General features: G+C 34.7%; 3 protein-coding genes across 4 annotated transcripts; 2 read left to right on the top strand and 1 right to left on the bottom strand.

Moving 5' to 3' along the window:
- Nucleotides 1–4,774: 4,774 nt before the first annotated feature.
- LOC116137251 (ATP synthase gamma chain, chloroplastic-like) lies at nt 4,775–6,364 on the bottom strand. The gene has a single exon (XM_031422934.1). The coding sequence runs from the start codon at nt 5,999–6,001 to the stop codon at nt 4,868–4,870; it is 1,134 nt and encodes a 377-aa protein (XP_031278794.1). The 5' UTR covers nt 6,002–6,364; the 3' UTR covers nt 4,775–4,867.
- Nucleotides 6,365–7,143: 779 nt separating this feature from the next.
- Nucleotides 7,144–10,217, top strand: LOC116137225. Its single transcript, XM_031422892.1, has 9 exons — nt 7,144–7,447; nt 7,738–7,794; nt 7,906–7,958; nt 8,221–8,272; nt 8,506–8,571; nt 8,644–8,703; nt 9,227–9,320; nt 9,602–9,643; nt 9,820–10,217. The coding sequence occupies exons 1-9, from the start codon at nt 7,336–7,338 to the stop codon at nt 9,881–9,883; spliced, it is 600 nt and encodes a 199-aa protein (XP_031278752.1). The 5' UTR covers nt 7,144–7,335; the 3' UTR covers nt 9,884–10,217.
- A 2,370-nt stretch (nt 10,218–12,587) lies between these two features.
- LOC116137237 (aconitate hydratase, cytoplasmic-like) lies at nt 12,588–20,098 on the top strand. 2 transcript variants are annotated; one of them, XM_031422917.1, is made up of 20 exons: nt 12,588–13,043; nt 14,256–14,360; nt 14,579–14,739; nt 14,823–14,915; nt 15,061–15,246; nt 15,534–15,695; nt 16,092–16,236; nt 16,322–16,464; nt 16,587–16,643; nt 16,738–16,817; nt 16,914–16,989; nt 17,333–17,518; nt 17,688–17,755; nt 17,843–17,961; nt 18,147–18,268; nt 18,517–18,615; nt 18,704–19,183; nt 19,275–19,373; nt 19,457–19,699; nt 19,790–20,098. In XM_031422917.1, the coding sequence occupies exons 1-20, from the start codon at nt 12,737–12,739 to the stop codon at nt 19,859–19,861; spliced, it is 3,003 nt and encodes a 1,000-aa protein (XP_031278777.1). In that variant the 5' UTR covers nt 12,588–12,736; the 3' UTR covers nt 19,862–20,098. The 2 variants fall into 2 exon arrangements, with proteins under 2 accessions (XP_031278777.1, XP_031278778.1); XM_031422918.1 differs by lacking the exon at nt 16,587–16,643.
- The last annotated feature ends 4,014 nt before the right edge of the window (nt 20,099–24,112 follow it).

Below are 24,112 nucleotides of genomic sequence, written 5' to 3'. Positions count from 1 at the left end.
CAAAGAATATTATCCCTTCTGTTCTGTCATCCCATCCATGCAACTTAAGTATAGAAGACATGGGTACTGTTCCTCTCTTAACCCTAAGAGGGTGGTTAGCGGTTAAAAAAGTTTATTTTTTTTATTAATTTTTTAGGTTAGAATCTTGAGATCATTTATCATATTTTATTACTTATTTTGGAACAAATTTGTAGAATATTTAATGGACCCCGATGATTAGTTAAAATATGCATAAGCTGACCCGAACACCTCGATTATAAAAAAATAAAATAAAAAAAGTTGCCCCCTTTTGAATAATCTGAATATGGTTCAAAACTTAACTACACTAGTGTTTGCTATTATTTAAACGGTTCGACTATGGTTCAAAGATAGTAGTGTTACCATTTTTTCAACAATTTGATCATGATTCAACAGTTGAGTAAGGAAAACTTTATATTTAGTTGGATTTCTAAAAGACTAAAACTTTTCACTTTGAGATGATATAAAAAATTGTAATTCTAGCTAACGTGCACCTCGACTAGCAACCCATCGTTACGATCTCTTACCTAAATTGTAGATGTTTAGATAGAGAATTGAACCTAAGACCATGCGTCTATCTACACTATTCTTAAATCAGCCTAACCATCTGAGCTACCCTTATGAACATTATTTATGTTGATGCGTGATTTTGACACCAACTAAACGTACGTGTGAAATGTTGAGCTGACCTAAAGAACACACGTGAATAGGGGTATGAGAATGGATAAATGATGGAGAACGATGTTTAAAGTTGTTCGGATGCTTAAACAAGCGACTCCTACGTCCACTGATATTGTATTAATATACTGATATCAGGTTGTGTTCAACGAGCTGATTTACAAGTGATTACAGGAGAGATAATATATGTTATTACAGAGAGAAATTAGCTAATCCTACAAACAGGAGAGGAACCCTTTATTTATAGTGGAATAAATTGAGGTAATGATTACTAAATCAGGAAGTGGGTCAGATTTCTGTACAAATCCTTCCTTACACCCCGTTATTCACTTACCCGAGTGATTTACTCGATTCTCGTAGGGATTGGACACATGGATCACCTCCAGCCTTTCACCAGCCTGACGCGCATCTACTGCACTGGTAGGAACATGTCTCTTGCGTCAGCATGCGACGTGACTGTACTTGAACGGCACCTGAACTTACCTAAGCTTTGACCGCTTACGCTGACAGGACTCTGCGTTAGTCCTACTTTTTCAAGCATAACAATTTCATTTGTCAACAATAAACAAATCATGTTTTTATGATAAACAAATAAATAATTTTTGTTTATGACCCTTGTTTAATTAAGATCCAATTTGGATCTTATAGTCGAGAAGGTTCGAAAATTAAGTAATTCTGATTTCAAATCTTCTTTTTCCCACTTAATATTATATTAATAAAGATCATAATTAATTGAATTTTTAATGATTACATCAACCCTTTTAATTAAAAAATATAATTAATTAATTAGTTAATCATAATTTTGTGCTTTCACTATTTCGACCACATAAAATTGATTGCTTTATCATCAAGAAAATGGAATCTTGAATTAGGATGGCTAATTTTGTCAAAGATAAAGATTGCCTAGATTCATATTACTCGCACCTTAGATTCCATCTTTTGTTTTTGCATGCATTGAATTAAAAAAAAAAAAAAAAAAAAGAGGCGGCCCAAAACATGTATTGTGGGCCCATTTACTGTATGACCGACACAAATATCGAGTAATATTACATATATTAATAGATAAATTAACACGTGCCGAATCTAAATTTTATATAAAAAATAATATAAGTTTGTATGAGAAATATTATATGTGGTATATTATTCATTGTATTTAGAAGTAAAAAAGCTCTGGTAATTAATGGCTCCGTTTGGTTCACAATTTTGTGTTTTTGAGAAAAGTTTTTTTAAAAAAGTTAAAAAAAAGTTGAATTGGACGGGTATTACGATGTAAGATTTACAAATTTAAAATACCCCCTATGTTTGTTTTCTTACAAAACACCCCTTATAATAAAACATTAAAAGTTAACAAAAATACCCCCAATCCACCCTCAAATACGGACAGTCGGCCACCACCGCCGGAGGGTGGCCGGAGTCGCCGTAACAAAAACATTAAAAATATTTAGGGGTATTTAATTGAATTAACAAATTTAGGGAGTTTAAAAAATGTTGAATAAAGTTGAATAATATTGTGAGTTTTTTGGTATTTTACTGTTTTAACTTTTTTGGGAATACTAAAAGTAATATTCCCAAAATCCAACCAAACGAAGCCAATAACTTTATCATCGGAAATGATAACGATTTCATGGTTAGAAATGTGATTATTTTTGTCCTTGTTGAGGGGATAAGTGTGTTACTTTTTGATTTTGTCGGGACCAAAGGGTTAGTTTTTTAGGGGAGCAGAATGTTACTTTCTGATTTTAGTGGATCAAAGTGTTCTAAACATAAAACGGGTTGTTTTAATTTGTGCCCTGAAAATGAGTTGTCTTAAAGAGTAAATGCTAGAATTACTAAAACACAACCTTATATAAATTTGATAATTCATGGTAATTAATAATAAAGGATAATATAAAAGATTATATTGATAATATAAAATGTTACTTATCACGGAATTTACTGCAATACAATGCTGTATCAATACATCAACCTAAATTTTATAAACTTGTGATGTGAAATTTGTAAACCAAAAACTTAAAACTTGTAAAATACATTTATACACTGTTGTATAATGACCAAAGCCATCAAATTGCATATACAATATCCCTCTTGGATGTTAATAGGGGTAGTCATTGAAGTTTTTATCTAACCTGTAATTTCAGGATCTTGAATGATTAATTAAAATATATGTAAATTAGTCTGAACACTATCGGTCATTAAATAAAAAAAAAAAAAAAAAAAAAAGAAGGGTATACACAACAGGGATAGTAGTCAAGGTATTGATAGAAAGAAAGCAAATCTAATCGCCGACTACAGGCTGACAAAAACAAAATGCAACTTGGTGACAGGTTATAAATTCAATCAGTAAAGTAGTTGAATTTCAAGACGAGAGAGAAAAAAACAAAAGTGTGATAAGAATATGAGTGAGATATGTGAACTCATCTGTCTCTATCTTCCAGAAGGCAAAGCAGCCACTAGATTTCTTGCAAAATCTTTGCTTTTCAGAGGAAACCCCCTCTTCATCTTCCTGAAAGGGACCTTGAATCATATAAGAATTACCGTCACCAATTCAATTCCACGCGTGCTATAATGCAGTTATTAAACTAAGATGAAAGATCTATGGCTGAATACAAGATTAGATGCACATAATTTTCAATATTGGAGGAAAGCTAAGATCCCGGTTATGAGATGTCAACAAAGCATGGAAAAAGGTTTTTGTACTGTCAAACTCGAATTGACATAAAGAGAAAGAAGGCCGTAACTTAGCCGTCCATGGTTAGACAATCATGAAGCTCAGTTTCATGAAAAGATTTAGAAACAGAAAAACCTTTCTATCTTCTTTACTTTGCTGTTTATTGTTTAAAGTCTTAACGAATAACGATAAGTCTCTTATCTTCATTTTATCAGTAAAAAAGTTGATTATCAGTAAGATTAGATGAATCTGTTTCGTTCAAGCCTCTCGTGCGGTGATTTATGACAGGAGAAAAACACATTTAATACTTTCTCTTGTGTTCACTGTCTTTATCAACTTATGGTTCTAGCCTGATTTAGACCTTGTTCTTGTCCATTTGTTCTAATGCATTTGTGAACACTAGTTACCGAAAATTGTGCTTAACAAATTGCAGAATGGTGTTATGTCTTTTGCTTAAAATTTCTAAACAAAAAATTGACTCATTTTAGCTTTGCCCTTGGATTGAAATGAGACAGCTATCAAGCTGCGTGAAGAAGTTTTCTTCCCAGAAAACAGACAATCCGGGGTCTCCGTTTCCATATATAATTTCAGGTTTTGATCTCTTTCAACCTTCTCTCTTTAGACTATTAATGTCATTAATCTATCACAAAGTACTTAACCTAAAAATGGAGGATCTATAACAAGGTTTTGACTGCTTCATTCAAGAGAAAGAAACAGGCAGCAAACATGATCCGGGCAGTACTTTTAAGATAAATAATTGCAGGTAGCTGATTGTGTAAAAGCTAGAGAACTACCGAAGATGACAGCTTGAAGAAGTTTTTATTAACCATGTATTGCCTAAAGTTTACGACCAAGAAACAAGGTTTGGTAAATGCATCAATCACAAATTTTCAACCTGTAAATGAATGTTAGCCAGAAAGGAGAATGGTGGGGTATGAATCTATGAGTCACCGTAAATTGAGGTCTTATAGATTGGATCTAACACTTTGTCACCACATGAACACTAATCTCTCTTCCACCTGCAATATCTCAGCAGTCTTAACCATGACAAGAACCTCATCCTCAATAAATATCTATATCGGATAATTTTCCTGGTGTACAAATTCCAGGTTTTTAATTTTAAGCTCACAAGAAGGTTCTGATAGGAAGGTCAGAGAATTCAAGTTAGTCACTTGGAGTTTTCTCTTAGAATAGCAACTGTGACTAAAAATCATCTCAACTGAACTGAACTATAAATCATAAACCCTAAATCTAGGATGTGCAAATACTAGTTTAAATTCCAGCAACAAATTCATTGTACAATTGATGAACGATGCGGCGATGAGCATAATTGAAAAGCAAAGACTATAGGATGGAACAAGACAATTCGAGAACAGAATTGTAATTTCATTCCAATAAAAAATTCTAGTTCACCTGCCTCTAAAATGATGGATTCCTTTACCAGCTTATGGAGACAACAGCAAAATTCTCAAAGAACAATACAATTAACGGAAAGAAAATTAGTCAAAACTGTTCTGACTGTGTAAGTGCCTCGGCTCCAGAGACAATCTCCAATAGTTCACCAGTGATTTTAGCCTGACGTTCCCGATTATAAGCAATGGAAAGATTCTTCTTCAACTCAACAGCATTATCCGTAGCAGTACTCATGGCACTCATCCTCGCTGCAACCTCACTAGCCACTGATTCCTGCAATGACCTTAAAATCTGACTATTCAAATATAGAGGCATCATTGCATCAAGAATCTGAACCGGATCCTGCTCAAATTGCATAAGCGGCGATAATCTTCCACCACTCACCTTAACACTATCTCTCTTAACAATCAACTTCCCCTCCTTAGTTGTCAGCCTAAATAACTCATCCTCCACAGCATCAACACACTTCCCATTCACATCACAAGCCTCGCCTTTGATTGATAAAGGTAACAAAGTATGAACCACAGGATCGGATTTCACCAGCGACACAAACTTAGTGTACACTAACTCTACCTTATCAACCTCTTCACTAACAAATAGCGAAAAAACATTATCAGCAATCAGTTGTGCTTCTTTTACACTATAAAACCCCCCTCCCTCAATACTCCTAACAACTGATACATTACTCCTATTTTTAAAGTAAGCATTACCCTTTTTCCCTACACTAATAACAACACAATCAAGTCCATTTCCTTTCAATTCAGCCATCCGGGTTTCGGCCTTTCTGATTACAGCATTGTTAAAACCACCACAGAGACCTCTATTTCCAGTTATAACAACAATAGCAACTTTCTTAACAGGCCTAATATTTGTCAAAGGAATATCAATATCATCAGCTTGTAACTCTTTATTTACAGCATAAAGAAATTCTAAAAGCTTTTCGGTAAAAGGTCTACTATTAATCACAGCTTCTTGGGCTCGCCTGACTCTCGCAGCCGCAATAAGTTTCATTGCCTCAGTGATCTTCAGAGTGTTCTTCACTGTATTGATCCGGTTTTTAAGGTCGCGAACACTACAATGTATTGGTATAAATACTGAAGATTGACAATGGTATTTTAGGAATGACGAATTTCTAAGATTGTGGCATGAGTTCTGGTCTAAGAATGAAAGAGAAAATGTGTTAGTTTTTGAAGATACCCAAGCGGTTAAATTCGAACAAGACATGATTCTGATGGAGTTTCCTGGGTAAAGGTTAGCTTTTTCTGAAGTTTTGAATCTCTGCCAAAACCCTAAGAAATGAAATTTAGGGTTTTAGAGAGTTTTTTGAGCAGTAAGATTTTGAGTTCGAAATTTAAACAAAAATCTTACCTTTAAGAAACTGTTGAAGGAGGAGTTGTAAACTTGTAATGACCTAATGGGTCCGTTCTGACCACCTTGAAAAGTGTTGGAACAAGGTGGTCAAGGTGGGACTCTGTTTGGTTGGCGAGAAAATTGATGGGAAAGTGATGCGGCTGTTGTTGTTGAAGTCGGTTTTTGGTCGGTTCGTTATAATCAAAGGACCTGTTTGGGTGACGGTGGAACAATGGTCTAGACTTGATGTAGTGTTGTCTTGCACCAGTTTTTTTATTCCGAGTATATATATATAATGGACGAAGAAAGAAGTCTATGATTGTCTAAGGCGATAAATAAAAATCTAGATTAAGTATAAGGTTAAGGTATATATAAAGTTTAAGGGTTATTATAGAAATAAATAAAATTGATTTAAACATTTTTTCGTATTTATAATTTTTATTTTCTTAATAAGGCATCCGATCTAGTTTACGCGTACTTCGATTTATTTTTGAGAAAATCATATTTATAATTTATAAAATATAATATTTATAATTAAAGTTAATTACCCCCAAAATATAATTTTATAATTAAAGTTTACTAATAATGTGAGACTTTTATAATATAATATTTAATTAGACCAATGATTGAGTGGTTTGATAAAGACTTTTAGGTTATTAATAAGGATAATTTTTGAAATTTTTACCTAACCGATAGTTTCAAAATCTGAGAGAATTAATTGGGATACCGATAGTTTCAAAATCTGAGAGAATTAATTGAGATGTACCTAAATTGACATAAACACTTCAATTAAAAAAAAAAATAGGGAGAACCATACAATACTATTCTTAGTATATTATTATTATTATTATTAATGATTAGTGTTAAAATACATAAAATTTAAAATATAAATTAACGGAATACAACATTTCTTATAATATTATTGTGAGTTTATAACAATTTTATACAAAAATGTAATAAGCTTAATTAATTAAGGATTCAATCTAGTTGAAAGCATTACTGTTTTTCAAAAGAAAACCTATTCAAAGGATAGGCGGAACCGAGGTGGAATGGATATTTATTCGGGTCGAGAGACAAACCCAAATTAAACCCAGCTTCTCAATACAACATACATCCCGGCAACACCAGTGAACGTGAAAGCATAAATTTTGATTCATTTCTCTCCATTTTATTCAGCTCTTGATTGTTTAATATTGTAAAAGAGATAAATGTCGAAGCTTTTTTCAAGACTTGCTGGGTTTTTCAGCGGCCGGAGTTTGGCGGGTATGGACAAAGCAGGGAACCGCTACTTCACTAGAACCGAAGAGCTTGATGGAATCAGTAAGAGGGTCTCACTTTTTTCTATTTTATTTTACAATTCATGAATTGCTACTTGATATTTATTATATTTGGCGACTGGGTTCTTGTTTTCTGCTGAAAAAATGCATGGAAATTCAAGAAATTTATATAGTTGTTTGGCTTACCAGAGGTATAAAATTTGATAATTTGTTAAAGTGAAACGATTTTTAAGGTGTAGCGGCAATGTTGTTCATTTGATCATGACAAGAGACTATAAAATGATTTTGTTGTGTTAAGTTTAACTTATGTTTGTAGTTTCCGTGATATGCTAGTGAAAGAGAAAAGATGGGTGGTGTTTAAAGGAGAACAAGATCCAACCTCAATTCCAGGTTAGCTTTTTTTTATTTTATTTTATTGATTGTGTAACTAGAGTTTTTTTTAGGTTTGGTTATGAAGTACATTGCACTATAATGTTTGCTTACAATCTTGACTATTTATAGTTGAATGGATATGTTGGCTGAATGGGCAGCGTAAAAAAGCTCCAACACCAGAGGTAACTAAAAATGGTTTCGTTTGTATTCATCATTTATCTTTTCTATTTGTGGTTTATCTAGGAGGGGAAAGAAACTCTCAATGACTAGTCATGTTGATTAGCTTTTTTTATTTTTTTGTCAAATACCTGCTTTTTCATTGGTCAAAGGCTCTAATTTTAAAGAGATATTTTGGTGGAATTATTGATTGCTAGTGTTTTTAGGTTTAGCTATCTTATAAGAATGGTTTCTTATGTTTTTTGACAATGTCATGTATTTCTTCAGGAAATGGCTGATCTGGAAGCAAGGCGTGAACGTGTTAAGCTTAATGTTGCTCGTATGTGTCCGTTAGTATCATCATTTGGTGTTTATATTTTAGTGCTTCTGCTATGTTTGTTATCTCATTATTTCATGAGAATTATCTTACTCATGGTGCTTTTCAGTAAAATTGGTCTTCAACTATTTGCTCCTATTGAAGTGTAAATTAGATCCTAGAACGTATCTTCTTCTTACTAACTTATTGCTTTGTAAGTAGACTATTCAAGCATTTATTTATTTATTTGTGTATAGTTCTCAAGAAAGAAGAAGAGGAAAAGAGAGCCAGAGAAGGCAGTATTCCCAGAGGCACAAGCATTGGTCAGTTGCTTTGAAAATCTTCTTGTTAATTGTGTTATTATGCTTTTCAGATGATAATACTCCATGTTATAGGTAAAATTGGAGGTCCAGACTTGAAAAGTTTCATCAAGCAATTTCCAACTGCATCAGAAGGTATATATACTTCCTTTGTTGTACTGCTATAATCAAGGATTGCTTTTTGAGCTAACTTGATAATTTGGTGTGAAGCTTAGTTAAGTTGAGCTGTATGATTGATATCAAGAGAAAAAACAATTATTTTTTTCCTGAAATAACCGTGGCACCAGTAATAAAATGAAGCTCTGCAGCCATGAACTTACCCCCTATGCAGAAGCAAAAAGACTAATAAGATCAACCCAAAAGCTCAAATGAAATCCTGAAAATTACTCAACTGGATCTTTGTAATGACTTTTATGGTGGTTAATGATCCTACTGGTCTTTAGATTGATTGCATTATGGCTCACATCTGAGTCTAATAGACAAGACAAGTAACTATTATAGCACAGGATTCTCATTTCACGGCTCTTGTTTCTACAGAATACTATAAAACATATATCTTTCTATGGTGCAGTTATAATCTGTTAAGGACCTTGAGCTATGCTGCCTAATTATCGACTTCTGTGTGTGTTGCTTATGTTCTTTTGCTATAGAATATAATTTCTGCCTTTGATACTGAAAATGCTTATTTTTTATTTCGTTGTTCTTGAAGGTGAAAGGCGTACAGAAGCTTCTGATTCAAAGGATGGTGAAAGGTGTGTCAGTTCATATATTTAGTTAGATTTTATAATCATAACTAGACAAATTTACAACTAATGTGATGTAGTACTTTTGGGTTCTATGTTCAATGATGGAAGGTTGTCTTGTCACTTGAGCCAATGTCATGCTTTGATCTTGACATCTTATGCAAATTTAGCTCCTCTAATATCCAGTTTCGTTTTGACTCATTGGTTACTGTTTTATTTCACTTATCAAGGAATGCATATTATTGGACTTGGTTCTCCTTGTGCTCTAACATTAGGAATTATATTTACAGGACTAAAGAAACAGAAGCAGAAAAAGCAAGACCCGTTCCAGAGTTAGTTCCTTGGCCTTCCTTCTGATTGCTTTCTTTCTCTCGATATCTTTATCTTTCCATAAAGTTAACCATTGAACATATTGAATATTTCAAGTGACTTCTAGTATTTACAAGGAAATTCCTTCATGCATGGTAGTATAGATTTTATTGTATTCTTTTAAAAACCTTCTTTTCAGGTCTTCGGAACCAACAGGAACAGGCGCATCCTACAGACCAGGGATATGGCAACCACCGACATGATGACTCTCACATGACATTACAAGAGGTTTCATTACTATTATTTTTTCTGGTCCTCACCCTTGATGATTCTGATTGTCATCCAATCATCATAACCAGACTCGACTTTATTGATGAAACACGTCATTAATCGACGAGGCTTTTGTTGCAGCACCCGAAAAAACACATTCGTTTTCACATAAATGTTGTTTGATCTTCACCTCAAAAAGGGGTAAAGAATTGTTGGAATAAGGCTTCTGAAAATTTTCGGTGTGTGACTCGTGCTACACACGTATGCAAAAGTCATACATGGAATTCATGTTATCAATGTATAATTTTGAGTATCGCATGAAGAATATGAACATTGTGAGAGTAGTAGTTTACAGTTATAAATTTTTTCATGATTTAAATACTCTTCAACTGCTGCTTGTGTCATGACTGTCTTTGGTTCACTGAACTATGCAATGGAGTGAAATATTTAAAGATTATGGTTGACCATTCTGTCTCGTTTGGGTTCATGGCTGCTAATGACCTATAAAAAGGGGTGTCCCCGTGGCATTGGCCCTTTAACCCTGTTTGAAGCCTAAAAAACAAGTGTCCTTTGGCCTTTGCATCTTACAAAAATTCTCAAAGTCTGAATTGTAACAGTAATGCTAGATTTACCGATCCAACTATCGATTTGACATACTGACTCATGTAAAATAAGTTAAATTTTGAGATTTGGGTAGTTGGATTGGTATGTAAAAATCGGTATTTGGGTCGGTAAGTATAGTATTACTGGAATTGTAATTACCCTTGGATTAAAACCTTATATAATGATCGGTATGAGACTGTATGATAAATTTCAATAATATTTAAAGTTTTGGGAGTTTTTTTTTTAACAGGATGTCTAAATTAATTTATGTGTATTTTAATTAATCCTTTAGACTTTGAAGTGAATGATTGGATGAATTCTTTTAATGATCATCTTTATTAGTGTTTGAGGGTCTTGAACTGTATTGGACTCTTTTCTTTTTACCCATCTAATTATTCTATACAATGATATAAGTATATTTGACGTGGTTATATTATTGAATTTTATACTATTATGAGAGCGTGTGCTGCACACTCCATTGATAGAGAACAAGTTGTGCATTGCTCCACCATGAGAGAAAAGAGAATACTAGAAAGCACGAGATATCGGCATCCAAATCCACGTGGCTAGTTGTAGAAGAACAAATCTCCAACATGATTTGTCCAATTCAACTGGAAAAATTACAATTGTATCCCTAAAGTATGGTCTAATCATATGTTTCCGTAACATCTTGTCCCCTATCAAATCGTTTTGGTCGTTTCATTAATTAAAGAGCATTAGACATATTCCCAACAAGGATAAGAGAATATTTTTGATTGAATTTATTCTAAATCCTCACTTTTAAAATAATATCATTTTTTTTATTTTAATATATTCTTTTTTACTGTAGTATGACATATATTAATATACTTAAGTATACCGTTAGTTTTTTTTAATAGAAAATGAGCTTATATTAACAAAAACAGCTCACGTACACTTAACAGCATCTAAGTCGATAATTTTTGGTTTTTTTCGAACAATTTGGAATTCTAAAATCACTTCCAAGACTACCTTCAGATTCCTTATAACCTCTTTTGTAAAACTTATAACTTTACTTGTCGATCTTAATCACCGTTTTTGACCATTTTTAACAGTCATTAACGACGATAGATTAAGGGTGAGAATATAGAATAAATGCAATTAAGGGTATTAACTTAAGATTTTGCTAAATCTTAGGTGGGAATATGTCATTTATTCTTAATTAAACAATGAAATGGTATTTTGTAATTTTGTCTAATTGTTTTATTAATAATAGATACCAAAACGTTACTAAGAAATCCTACTAGACTCAAAGAGTTTTCAGGCCAAAAATAAGGGACGAAATTAAAATTAAAACTATTTTCATCTAAGTGTGCATGCAGGCATGCACCCACCATAAGTCACTGTCACTCCTAATTATTCCTATCCAATCTATATATAGTAATGTTGTTGTTCGAAGTAGTGTATTGAATTTTTACACCAAATAACGTGATAAAATCTTAATCATTGATTAATATTAAATTAAAATTAATCAATGGTCAGGATTTTACTACGTCATTCGATACATAAATTCGGTGTACTATCATCGATGACTATATTATTTTTCATCCATATAAATCTATATTATAATATAATCTTTTTATTGGCTAGAATGTACTGACTGGCCACTCTCTTTCGTCAAAAAAAAAAAAAATCAAATTTTTATAAATTATTTTGATGAAAATCACCAAAAATTTTAGATATATTCGATACAATCTTCATCTAATTTGCTATGATCACGATAAAAATGAATAATTCTGACAATTTCGATCATAATATTAAATAAATATGAAACTTTATAATAAATCTTTAATTATTTTATGAGTCTTGTGATGAACGCGCGCCTAAGCCTAACCACTAAATTAAACATTAATTCATGTTAATTAAAATATGATTAACCGGAATAATTCTTTATTATCTAGAAAAGCCACGAACCAGAATGAATAGTCAAAAGGTCAAATATAACCCGAATCTAATCTCCACTGTTAATTTCCTGATCAAAATCCATCAAACGGTCCACACAAAACCCCACTCTCACTGTGCCACTTATATAAATCCCGTCATCTCTGTAACTATGCTCTCTCATTTACACTCCTCGCAAAGGAGCTGAGTCCCCATTTAACCAGATTTTCTCTCGGCTTCTATTCTATCTTTTAGGGGTTACAGTTTCATTTCCATTTTTCAATTTAATTCATTTTTTATTTATTTATTTTTAATTTTGTTTTTGGTTACGTGAACGAACCAAAATGTATATATCGAGTTCTTCGGCTTCTCGTGCACGTTTCGCGACGAAGTCGTTTGCGAGAGTCTCTTCTTCGTTTTCATTTTCGCCTGCTTTGTCTAAAACGACGGGGTCTGCTTACGCTTCGTCTCAGTCGTGTGTTTCTTTTGTCAACCAGAAGTATCGGTCTTTGAGTTTCTCGTCAGTGTTGCGGTGCGCGGCGCCGCGGTGGAGCCATGGAGTCGACTGGCGCTCCCCGGTCAGCCTCCGCGCTCAGGCGAGAATTACCGGTCCGGTTCCGGAACAGTTTGAGCGAAGGATCGCGACTTTGGGTGCGTGAGTCTGTTAAGTTTTATTTTGGTTAGAAAAAAAAGTCTCTTTTCCTGATGACCCTTTTTGTTTTTTTTTTTTTTTTTAATGTTCGGGAGAAATGTCGGAGATTGAACTGAGTTGTTTTGTAATTTTGTGAGTTTTGCGCTTGAATCTTAAGAAGGTTGGTTTTTTGATATGTTTGGGAGTGCTTTCTGTTTGGTTGAAAAGAAAACAAAAGGTGGAAAGGAAGAGTTTTGTGTATTTTTGTATTAGTTTTGTTTAGTTTGTGGTTGGAGCGGAAAAAAAAATAGTATTTGATGTAATTGGAGTGTTTTCTGCTTGTTTGCGAAAAAAATGGCGGGAAATTAAAAGCGTTCAAGTTGATTGTGATGGAGTAGATGGTGTTTTCATGATAATTGGATTGCTTTTGGATGAGAACTGACTGGAAATGGAGTTAAATTGTTAGGTAGTTTTTAAGGATGATCGTGGCTTTTTGTGTTGTGTGAAATATGTTTTCTGTTGATTGTTATGGTTGATGAGGACATCGTGGAAATGGATTAGAATTGTTCGTTGGTTAAGCTGAGCAGTTTGTTGATTTTATAAGTGATGTTGATTAACTTAGAGTGGGACTTTTAGTGATGATTTGAGTGTTTTCTGTTTGGTTGAAGAGGAAATGGTGGGAAATACAATTTACAAATCATTGAGTGATTGACTGAGCCAAAATGACCATTTGTTGTGGTTGTTTGGTTTGATTCTTCTTGGCTGAATTGAATAGTTTCATGCTTTATTATAATTTTTCAGTTATTATAGTTTGGTGATGTACGACCAGTGATAAAAACTTTGCCCATTTGCCTGTGCTTTTTTAGTTTCTCTGTAGTAATTATTTTAAGCAGTTTATGTAAGGAGGAAAATGAATTAAAATATTTATTTACATTTTGTTTTTCTAGTTAAAGTTCTATTTAAACTGGAGTGTCCAGAATTGAGCCAGAGAAAAAATAAAAAAAATAAAAAAAGAGAGAAAATTGCAGCTTTATGTACTTGGTTTGTTCGTCTTTTTTGTACACTTATTGAGGATCTTTGAACAGCAATGGAATTTTAAACCTTCTTCTTTGGATGAATATCTTACTTAGTTATGCACTTTGTGATTTCCTTGGTTTTGTATGATATGAATTCGATTATCAGTTGGAGAATGATCTATCAATTGTAACATGTTTATTCTTGAATTGATTCAGCTCCTGATCATGCATTCAAGGGAATACTGACCAGTCTTCCCAAACCTGGGGGTGGAGAGTTTGGAAAATTCTACAGCTTACCTGCTTTGAATGATCCAAGAATTGGTAAACTCATCCAGCCTATACTATTGGATAAGAAAACATTTTTAAGCATATATATATGTGTATGTGTGTGTGTGTATTAAGCTTGTTAGGACATGCTTTACTGTTGAGGGTACTTTGAATTATAGATGAAATATTTTTCATTGAGCAGCCTTCAAACTACCGTACTCTGATCCCTAATGTTTTACTTCAATTGTTATTTGTTCATTTGTATTTTTCAGATAGACTGCCATACTCAATAAGGATCCTTTTGGAATCTGCAATACGTAATTGTGACAACTTCCAAGTTACCAAGGATGATGTAGAAAAGATTATTGATTGGGAGAATACTTCACCAAAACAAGTTGAAATTCCCTTCAAGCCTGCCCGTGTTCTCTTACAGGTTCATTAAATAAGTTAAATGATCACTCTAGTTTTAGTCATGAGGCATGAATTCCTCTTGATAGAGATTGCTTTCTTGACCAGGATTTTACTGGAGTACCAGCTGTTGTTGACCTTGCTTGTATGAGGGATGCCATGAAGAGTCTGGGCAGCGACCCCAAGAAGATCAACCCATTGGTTTGTTATTATGATTGAGTGTAGAACTTCTGGTGCCTTTTTGGATACTTGCACATTTCGGCTTTGCATCTGAGCTGCCTGTGTACTATATTTCCTTTCAGCAGAGGTTATATCACATAGTTTAACATAACATATTTGTATCCAGGTTCCGGTTGATCTTGTCATTGATCATTCAGTTCAGGTTGATGTAGCACGATCGGAAAATGCAGTACAGCAAAATATGGAACTTGAATTTCAGAGGAACAAAGAGAGATTTGCTTTCCTTAAGTGGGGGTCATCTGCTTTCCATAATATGCTAGTTGTTCCTCCCGGTTCTGGAATTGTCCACCAGGTAAAGAAGTTTAGTATGTGATGATTGCATTAGAAGACTGTATTAGGAATCATATGAACCATTATAAAGGTTGACATTCTCGGAAAGTTGCTGACTTTCTGTCTCTCATGAAATATGCACTTACCTTTTGAGTGGGAGCCTTTGCATAGTTAAGTTTCACTGTCTAGTTTCTTGTGAACGAGGTGATAAAATGTGCATGTTACCAATTTTTTCGTTTGTTTGAATTTACACAATGGAGGTTATAATGATTGATTTGGTATCGAGTTTACATGTTAATGAATTTGTAGGTCAACTTGGAGTACCTTGGACGGGTTGTCTTTAACACTGATGGAGTTCTTTACCCTGATAGTGTGGTTGGTACTGATTCCCACACAACAATGATTGATGGGTTGGGAGTTGCTGGTTGGGGAGTTGGAGGGATTGAAGCAGAGGCTACAATGCTTGGTCAGGTAGAGTATGCTCTTCTTTCATTGTTTTATTTCTTTTTGTAATTTCCAAACAACTTTTATCTGGATAGTTTTAAGATACTAATAGTAGAGAGCATCCTGGACACTCCTTTCTTCATTTTCCTTTTTAAAATGATTTGGAACTGATTTATTGGTGTTATTATTCCTATTATGTCAAAGAAAAACAATGTTCATTATGGTAGTCGTTGTTGAGTTTAGAAACATTCATAAGTAGACATCATGGCTTTAGTTAGGACAAGAAGTCTTCCTCATTCCTGTGTTTTGTATCACACTGACTCAAACCTATGGTTACATACACGTTCTTGCTACTCGCTGGTTTTGTTCGTACAATTGCATCTCTGTTTTTGTCTCTAATGCTGTAAATTACAACATTGACAGCCCATGAGCATGGTATTACCTGGTGTTGTTGGATTCAAGTTGAGTGGGAAGTTGCGTAATGGTGTGACAGCTACTGACTTGGTTTTGTCAGTTACTCAAATCTTGAGGAAACATGGTGTTGTTGGGAAGTTTGTCGAGTTTTATGGTAATTATAGTAAAGTGACTGAATTCAACAGTTAGATATCCATCATAATTGTATGTATGACTATTTAATTTGTATATGTTTCTAGGGGAAGGTATGGGTGAACTATCGTTGGCTGATAGGGCCACTATTGCAAACATGTCTCCTGAATATGGAGCAACCATGGGTTTCTTCCCTGTAGACCATGTTACATTGCAGTATCTGAGGTTAACTGGAAGAAGCGATGAGACAGTGAGTTAATTCCTTTTCCTTTTTTTTTTTTTTTTCCTAGGAGGCTGGAGCTGTTGCTAGATTTTTGTGGTTTTGGATTGTAATTACTTGAACTGTTTTAACTGATAGTTCCTATACTTTAGGTCACTATGATAGAGGAATACCTGCGTGCGAATAAAATGTTTGTTGACTACAATGAGGTAAAAGGTTTTCCGTTCTTGGTGCATCTATTACTTTATTTTTGAAGATAAGCATTCTCAGGTCTGATTTCAAAGGTCTTTCTTTATGATACAGCCTCAACAAGAAAGAATATACTCATCTTATCTGCAGTTGGACCTAGCAGAAGTTGAACCCTCTATGTCAGGACCGAAGCGGTATATACTTTATCTTTACAGCTTCGGAGTCTTATTGACTTGGTGCTTCTTTTTTTCTCTAATCCATGGTTCATTCTTTTTACTTTTCATTTGCAGGCCTCATGACCGAGTAGCTTTGAAAGACATGAAGGCTGATTGGCATGCATGTCTTGACAATCCAGTTGGATTCAAGGTGAGTTGCTAACAATAAAATTAGTGGACTGAGAACTTTTTATTGCTTGGAGTTTCTATGCTTCTTTATTCTAATAATTGACATCTCTATAAATTTCGTTTTTAAAACAAAGTATTCATAAATCTTGGGAACCTTTGCTGTGAAGTCAGAAATCTGTGCTTTCTCTTTGTCCTTGTTTAATGATGGAAAGTTTAGCAGTTCATATGTTTTCAGCTTTCACTAAACTATCCACTGATGTGAAATATGAATAATCATCAATAGACATGCTACACGACTAAATAATAGTATAGATGCTTATGATTATTTGTCCCTCGTCACAATATAATTCTTTTGTTTACTGCAGGGTTTTGCCATACCTAAGGAAGAGCAGGATAAAGTGGCAAAATTTTCATTCCATGGACAGCCTGCTGAACTTAAGCATGGTAGTGTTGTCATTGCAGCCATAACCAGCTGTACAAACACATCAAACCCTAGTGTCATGCTAGGGGCTGGTCTTGTGGCTAAAAAGGCTTGTGAACTGGGTTTGGAGGTTAGTTTTTTCTTCTTAAACATATGCACTTTTTCATTTTATTTTTGGTTCCTTTGAGATGAGATGATTTAGTACAAAATATCTAGTTGAATAATAGATTTCTTTGATTGGGGAATCAGTCTTTGATCATATGGTTTTATAACATGTACTTTAAATTATCATACATCAGGTTAAGCCATGGGTGAAAACAAGTCTTGCGCCAGGCTCTGGTGTTGTTACAAAGTATTTGCTCCATAGGTATGTCATAAATGTTTAGTATTCATTTAATGTTATAGTATGTTTCTGTATAGAAGTTACTTATGGTTCATGTTTTTGTGACTGTAGTGGTCTGCAAAAATACTTGAGTCAGCAGGGCTTTCACATTGTTGGCTATGGTTGCACAACATGTATTGGAAATTCTGGAGAACTTGATGAATCAGTTAGTGCTGCAATTTCAGAAAATGGTAGAAGTGCCGACTATCATTACTTTTCTAAAGTTTATGAAACTGTTTTGTTTGAATATTAACATAAAATTCTTATCTGGTTGCTCATGGAATTTTGACCAATTTGATTAGAAATTTTTGTTGACAGTTTATGAATTACCATTTCTGTGTCTTGAAGCTAATTCATTTTGGCTTGACTTGGGCAGACGTTGTTGCAGCAGCTGTGCTTTCTGGTAATCGAAACTTTGAAGGCCGTGTGCATCCTCTGACAAGGGCTAACTATCTTGCTTCACCGCCTCTAGTTGTTGCTTATGCTCTTGCCGGCACTGTAAGTAATATATTTTGTGGCCTAAATTTCTTATAAACAGGTATTTTTATGTGGAAGCTTAATTTTTCAATATGGGTCGGAATATTAAGTTGAAGCTGTTCTCTATTTGTAACCTTTATGTTAGTCATTTGATATGCTTTTTTTTTTTTTGGTTTAAAATCCTCTCAATCCCTCCAAAAACAATCAAACTAAATTATGATTTATGTCATGTAAAACTGGTGCTCAATTTTGTGATTTATTATTTTCAGGTTGACATAGACTTTGAGAAGGAGCCAATTGGAACTGGGAAGGATGGAAAGGATGTGTACTTCAAGGATATATGGCCTACTAATGAAGAAATTGCGGAGGTATTATGTTGCCCCAGAGAACATATGAAAGTTACTGAACTTGACATCGTCTTATTATTTAGCTTCAATTTGGAATGTCTTTTTGTAGGTTGTTCAATCTAGTGTGTTGCCTGATATGTTCAAGAGCACTTATGAGGCAATTACAAAGGGGAACCCTATGTGGAATGAGCTCTCTATTCCCACTACCACTCTTTACTGTTGGGATCCGAACTCAACCTACATTCATGAGCCTCCATATTTCAAGAACATGACTACAGATCCACCAGGCCCTCATGGAGTGAAAGATGCCTACTGCTTGCTCAACTTTGGTGACAGCATAACCACTGATCACATATCTCCTGCTGGAAGTATCCACAAAGACAGCCCTGCTGCAAAGTATCTGCTTGAGCGTGGGGTGGATCGCAAGGACTTCAATTCTTATGGTAGTCGTAGAGGCAACGATGAAGTGATGACAAGAGGAACCTTTGCCAATATTCGTCTTATCAACAAACTCTTGAATGGAGAAGTTGGTCCAAAAACAATTCACATTCCTACAGGAGAGAAGCTTCATGTTTTTGATGTAGCAATGGTGAGTAACATTGGAATAGTGCTAGATGCTAATTTTTTGCACTAGTATTGACAATCTTATAACATGATAAATAATGTTATGTTACTTGCAGAGGTACAAGTCTTCTGGGCAGGACACAATTGTCCTAGCTGGAGCAGAGTATGGAAGCGGAAGCTCTAGAGACTGGGCTGCCAAGGGTCCCAAGCTTTTGGTGAGTTCTGATTTCTTGCAATCGATATCTTTGTGGAATTTTCTGTTTATTCCTTTCTCTAACAAATTTATCAACTTTCTCAGGGAGTGAAAGCAGTAATTGCCAAGAGCTATGAGAGAATTCATCGCAGTAATCTTGTCGGTATGGGGATCATTCCACTTTGTTTCAAGCCAGGCGAGGATGCAGAAACTCTAGGATTAACTGGTCACGAGCGCTACACAATAGACCTACCAACTAAAGTCAGTGAGATAAGGCCTGGCCAAGATGTCACTGTCACAACCGACACTGGGAAATCCTTTACATGTATCGTTCGCTTTGATACTGAGGTATGTAGCAGCATACTCGTTCTTTGGTATGTGGTTAACTGAAATCCGTTCAAGTGTTTAAACTTGTATAAAAATTTTCAATCTGCGCAGGTGGAATTGGCATATTTCGACCATGGAGGCATTCTTCCATTTGTTGTTCGAAGTCTAAGCAAACAGTCGTAAATGAGTCTTGGATCAGCAGCCTTTTACTTGCATTACTTCACCCCTACAGTTTATAATAAGATGTAGAAAGAAGTACAGAAGTACATTTTTTGATTCTTTTTTTCTTTTTTCAAGTGGGATGATGAGTATTGCAACTTGTGTAGTTCTCGCTTGAGTTTTTGGTTACACTGTGAATCATTGCAGCTCATAAATGGCATTTTGAAGTGATTCCAAGTTGATCTAACAAGCTGTAAATCTCTTTCATCTTTTCCATTTACTTGTGAAGCTTGTTAACGTCTACACTAAAATCTATTAGTTTAATTGAAGAAAATATAACTTGTGCATCAATGGCTTTTAAAATGAGACATAATCAGAAAAAAGATGGCGGTTAAAACCATGCATTTGAGTAATCTTGGGTACCTACTACCTAGCGTTATTGTTCAAGATAAAATCAGACACGGAAGAATTTGGTAAAACCTAAAACAGTCACATGAAAGAGCATTTATCAAAATATAAAGATTTGATTCACAATCTAATCTTATAAACTTTATTTTATAATTTTGATGTAATAGCTTACAATTTGTCAGTTTACAATTGGATAGACATAACTTATAACGAACAGATGAAACCATTGTTTTAAAAACTGGACCGCTCATTGACCTGATCAAGGGACTAGTTCACGGGTTGATCTTTCCAACCGATTGGACCGATCGGTTTGACCGGTATATAGTAGTCATATCTTTAAACAATTTCATTAATTGTTATAAGTTTGAAAACTAACAAATACATCCCTAAAATTCACCTATAAGGCCCCTGCAAGTTTAAAATAAAACAAATGCACTCTGCAGATTTTATTATTAATTATTTTATTCTTTCTCCCCATCACTCCCCATTAGAGCTGGGTATTTGGGACCGGGCCCAAAAGCCCAGCATCAAAACCCGGTCCTAGGACCGGTCCTGAGGCCTGGTCCCAAAACTGGACTAGGCCTAAGGAGGAGGGCCCGAGCCCTCCACTGGGCCCTCCTCCAAGGCCCGGGCCTGGGCCCAATTTTTTTTTTACATTNACTTTATTTTATAATTTTGATGTAATAGCTTACAATTTGTCAGTTTACAATTGGATAGACATAACTTATAACGAACAGATGAAACCATTGTTTTAAAAACTGGACCGCTCATTGACCTGATCAAGGGACTAGTTCACGGGTTGATCTTTCCAACCGATTGGACCGATCGGTTTGACCGGTATATAGTAGTCATATCTTTAAACAATTTCATTAATTGTTATAAGTTTGAAAACTAACAAATACATCCCTAAAATTCACCTATAAGGCCCCTGCAAGTTTAAAATAAAACAAATGCACTCTGCAGATTTTATTATTAATTATTTTATTCTTTCTCCCCATCACTCCCCATTAGAGCTGGGTATTTGGGACCGGGCCCAAAAGCCCAGCATCAAAACCCGGTCCTAGGACCGGTCCTGAGGCCTGGTCCCAAAACTGGACTAGGCCTAAGGAGGAGGGCCCGAGCCCTCCACTGGGCCCTCCTCCAAGGCCCGGGCCTGGGCCCAATTTTTTTTTTACATTTTATCATTTTAGTCATTTGTAAAATTACTTAAACCCCCTAAAATAAGTATAAATTATAAGGACTAAAAAGAAATTTTACAAAATTTATTAAAAAAAAAAAAAATATTTAACCTTTCATAACCGTTGGCTGCCAACGGTCACAACTCACACCAACAGTTATAAACTTATAATTATAAGTTTTTTTTTTCATTTTCGCCCCCACAACTACACTATAAGTAACCCTAAAACCTTTAATTTTTTTCACACCAATTAATCTCTCATTCTTTCATTCTCTCAATCTCTCTACTCCAAATCTCCGATCAATTTCTCATTCAATTTATATTATTCAAATTTTTTTCTATTTTTCAATATCATCATAATTTCATATTATTATTTAATTTCTTTTCATTTTAATTATTTATTATTTTATCATAAATTTATAATGTCTTCCCTAAATGAGTTTTACGTTCCATCCACCGAAGAAATTGAAGCCTTCAATCCATTTTCACCATTTCCTCCAGAGGATGCAGCTGTAATTCCACAACCACATTCGGTCAGGACGAGGTGTAGCCAAACACATGTGAGCTGCGAGTCAACGGGCACGCAAAAACATGTTAAAAAAAAAACACAACAAAAAACACCCAATTTAAAAAACAATGTGCATAATGTGTTGTTTATTTAACCAACAAACAAATGATAACAAAACGGACTAGCCCAACCCCCCGACCGTCAAAGAGGGTCATGTCCGATGTCTGGCGATACCTCACCAAATCAAAACGGCCAAAGACAAATGGAAGGGGGAAGAATGTGTGGGATATGTATGTGGAACCATTATTGGGGCTGAGAAGGGGACTTCGACGATGCGACGACACGTAGAGAAGAAGCATCCCCAAATAAATGCATCTTCAAGCGGATCAGGAGACAAATTCAAACTAACTTAATTTTAATCCACAATCCCAACTCTCTCAACATGGCAATACAATACACATGTTGCACGAGAGGAAATAACAAGATATATAGTTGCTACGGACTCTCCCATTGTTTACTGAAAATCTTTTTTTTGTTAATATGGTTAAAACTCTTTTGTCCAACATATACCCTGTTAGTAGAAGTACAAGTAGAAGAGATATACTAAAATTTATAACAAAATAAATAATAAACTTAAAAACGAATTTCAAAATTTTAGGAATATATCTATTGCACTTACATCAGACATATGGGCTTCTAGATCAAAAACCGATTTTTAACTGTCACAGTACATTTCAGATCATAATTGGGGTTTACAACAAAAATTGATAGGTTTTAAACCATTATATGAAAAACATAGTGCTGAAACTATTATTTTACAATTCTTGAAGTTTTGCAAGAATATTTATAATGATAGAGTTGTAGCGCTAACGCTTGATAATGCAAGCTGCTAACACCGCGACAATCTCTTTATTTGAAAAGAAATTGGATCTGCTTGGTGAAGGCAAATTTTATCAACGCGATGTGCTCGTCACATATCAATTTGATAGTTAAAAAGGTTTAGATGCATACATTCAAAGATGGAGAGGATGCGTAGAGCTATCGGATTTATCGTCGGTGGTAGCAATAAAAGATGGCAGGAGTACGTCAAATATTGTAAGCAAGAGGAGCCACCGGTTCGACCTTTGAAGTTATGTACAGACATGCCTATCCGTTGGAACTCTACCTACTTGATGTTGGAAAAAGTTTTGCCAATCGTGAAACAAATTACAAATTTCGTCAACCGGAAAAACTATCCAGAGGAAGTTGTCAACTATGATGATTGGGCGGTTTGTGAACTTTTTTATTCATTTCTTAAAATTTTTTATGATGCTAAATATATTAAGTGGTATTTATTATCCAACTACTAATTTAGTGTTAGATATTTTAGTTCAAATTGCTAAAATTTTGCCTCAATATAGATATGATAACATTTTAAGTGAAATTGTTTCAAGTATGGAAGAAAAATATAAGAGATATTGGTTAGATATTCCATTCTTATATGGATTAGGCCTTTTTCTAGATCCTAGGTTTAAATTATCCGTAGTTGACGGTGTAATTACTGAGTTAGGCCATTATTTAGGACATGATTATACGTCTTATTTGACTGACTTTAAACACAAATTGGATATGCTTTTTTCTTTATATGAGAACAGATACAATGGAAGTAGAAGTGGAAATGGAAGTGGAAGTGGAAGTGGAACGTCTAGGAGAGGCGATTAGGACCTTAATGCAGCCCCTCCTCAAGGATCGAGCAAGTGGGCATATGTGGAACGTGGCGGAAGCTCCAGCTCCAGCTCGTACATACATAGACCAAATGAGATGACTCGCTACCTACAGGTGGACCTGACCTTTATGACGATGAAGGAGCAACTTGACATGGATATTTTTCAATGGTGGAACCAACAAGAAAGTCAATTCCCCATTATATCCCAAATGACACGTGACATTTTATCTGTGCCGTTTTCTACAATTGCATCCGAGTCAACATTTTCAATGAGTGGTCGGATTGTTGAAGACAGAAGATGTTCTTTAACCGATGAGATGATTGAAGTGATAACGTGTTTACGGGATTGGACTCATGCAGAAAGAAGACTACAACAGCACCCTGAAGATCCCGAACTACTCGAACTCTTTAGGAATACAGATTTGAATAATGTAACTAGTGTTGACGATGAAATTGAAGATGAATAATTTAATTAAA

Source organism: Pistacia vera, unplaced genomic scaffold (genome assembly GCF_008641045.1).
Source record: "Pistacia vera cultivar Batoury unplaced genomic scaffold, PisVer_v2 Contig321, whole genome shotgun sequence".
Classification (NCBI taxonomy): Eukaryota; Viridiplantae; Streptophyta; class Magnoliopsida; order Sapindales; family Anacardiaceae; genus Pistacia; species Pistacia vera.
Note: the sequence above shows the minus strand (reverse complement) of the source record. Positions and strands in the feature narration are given on the sequence as shown.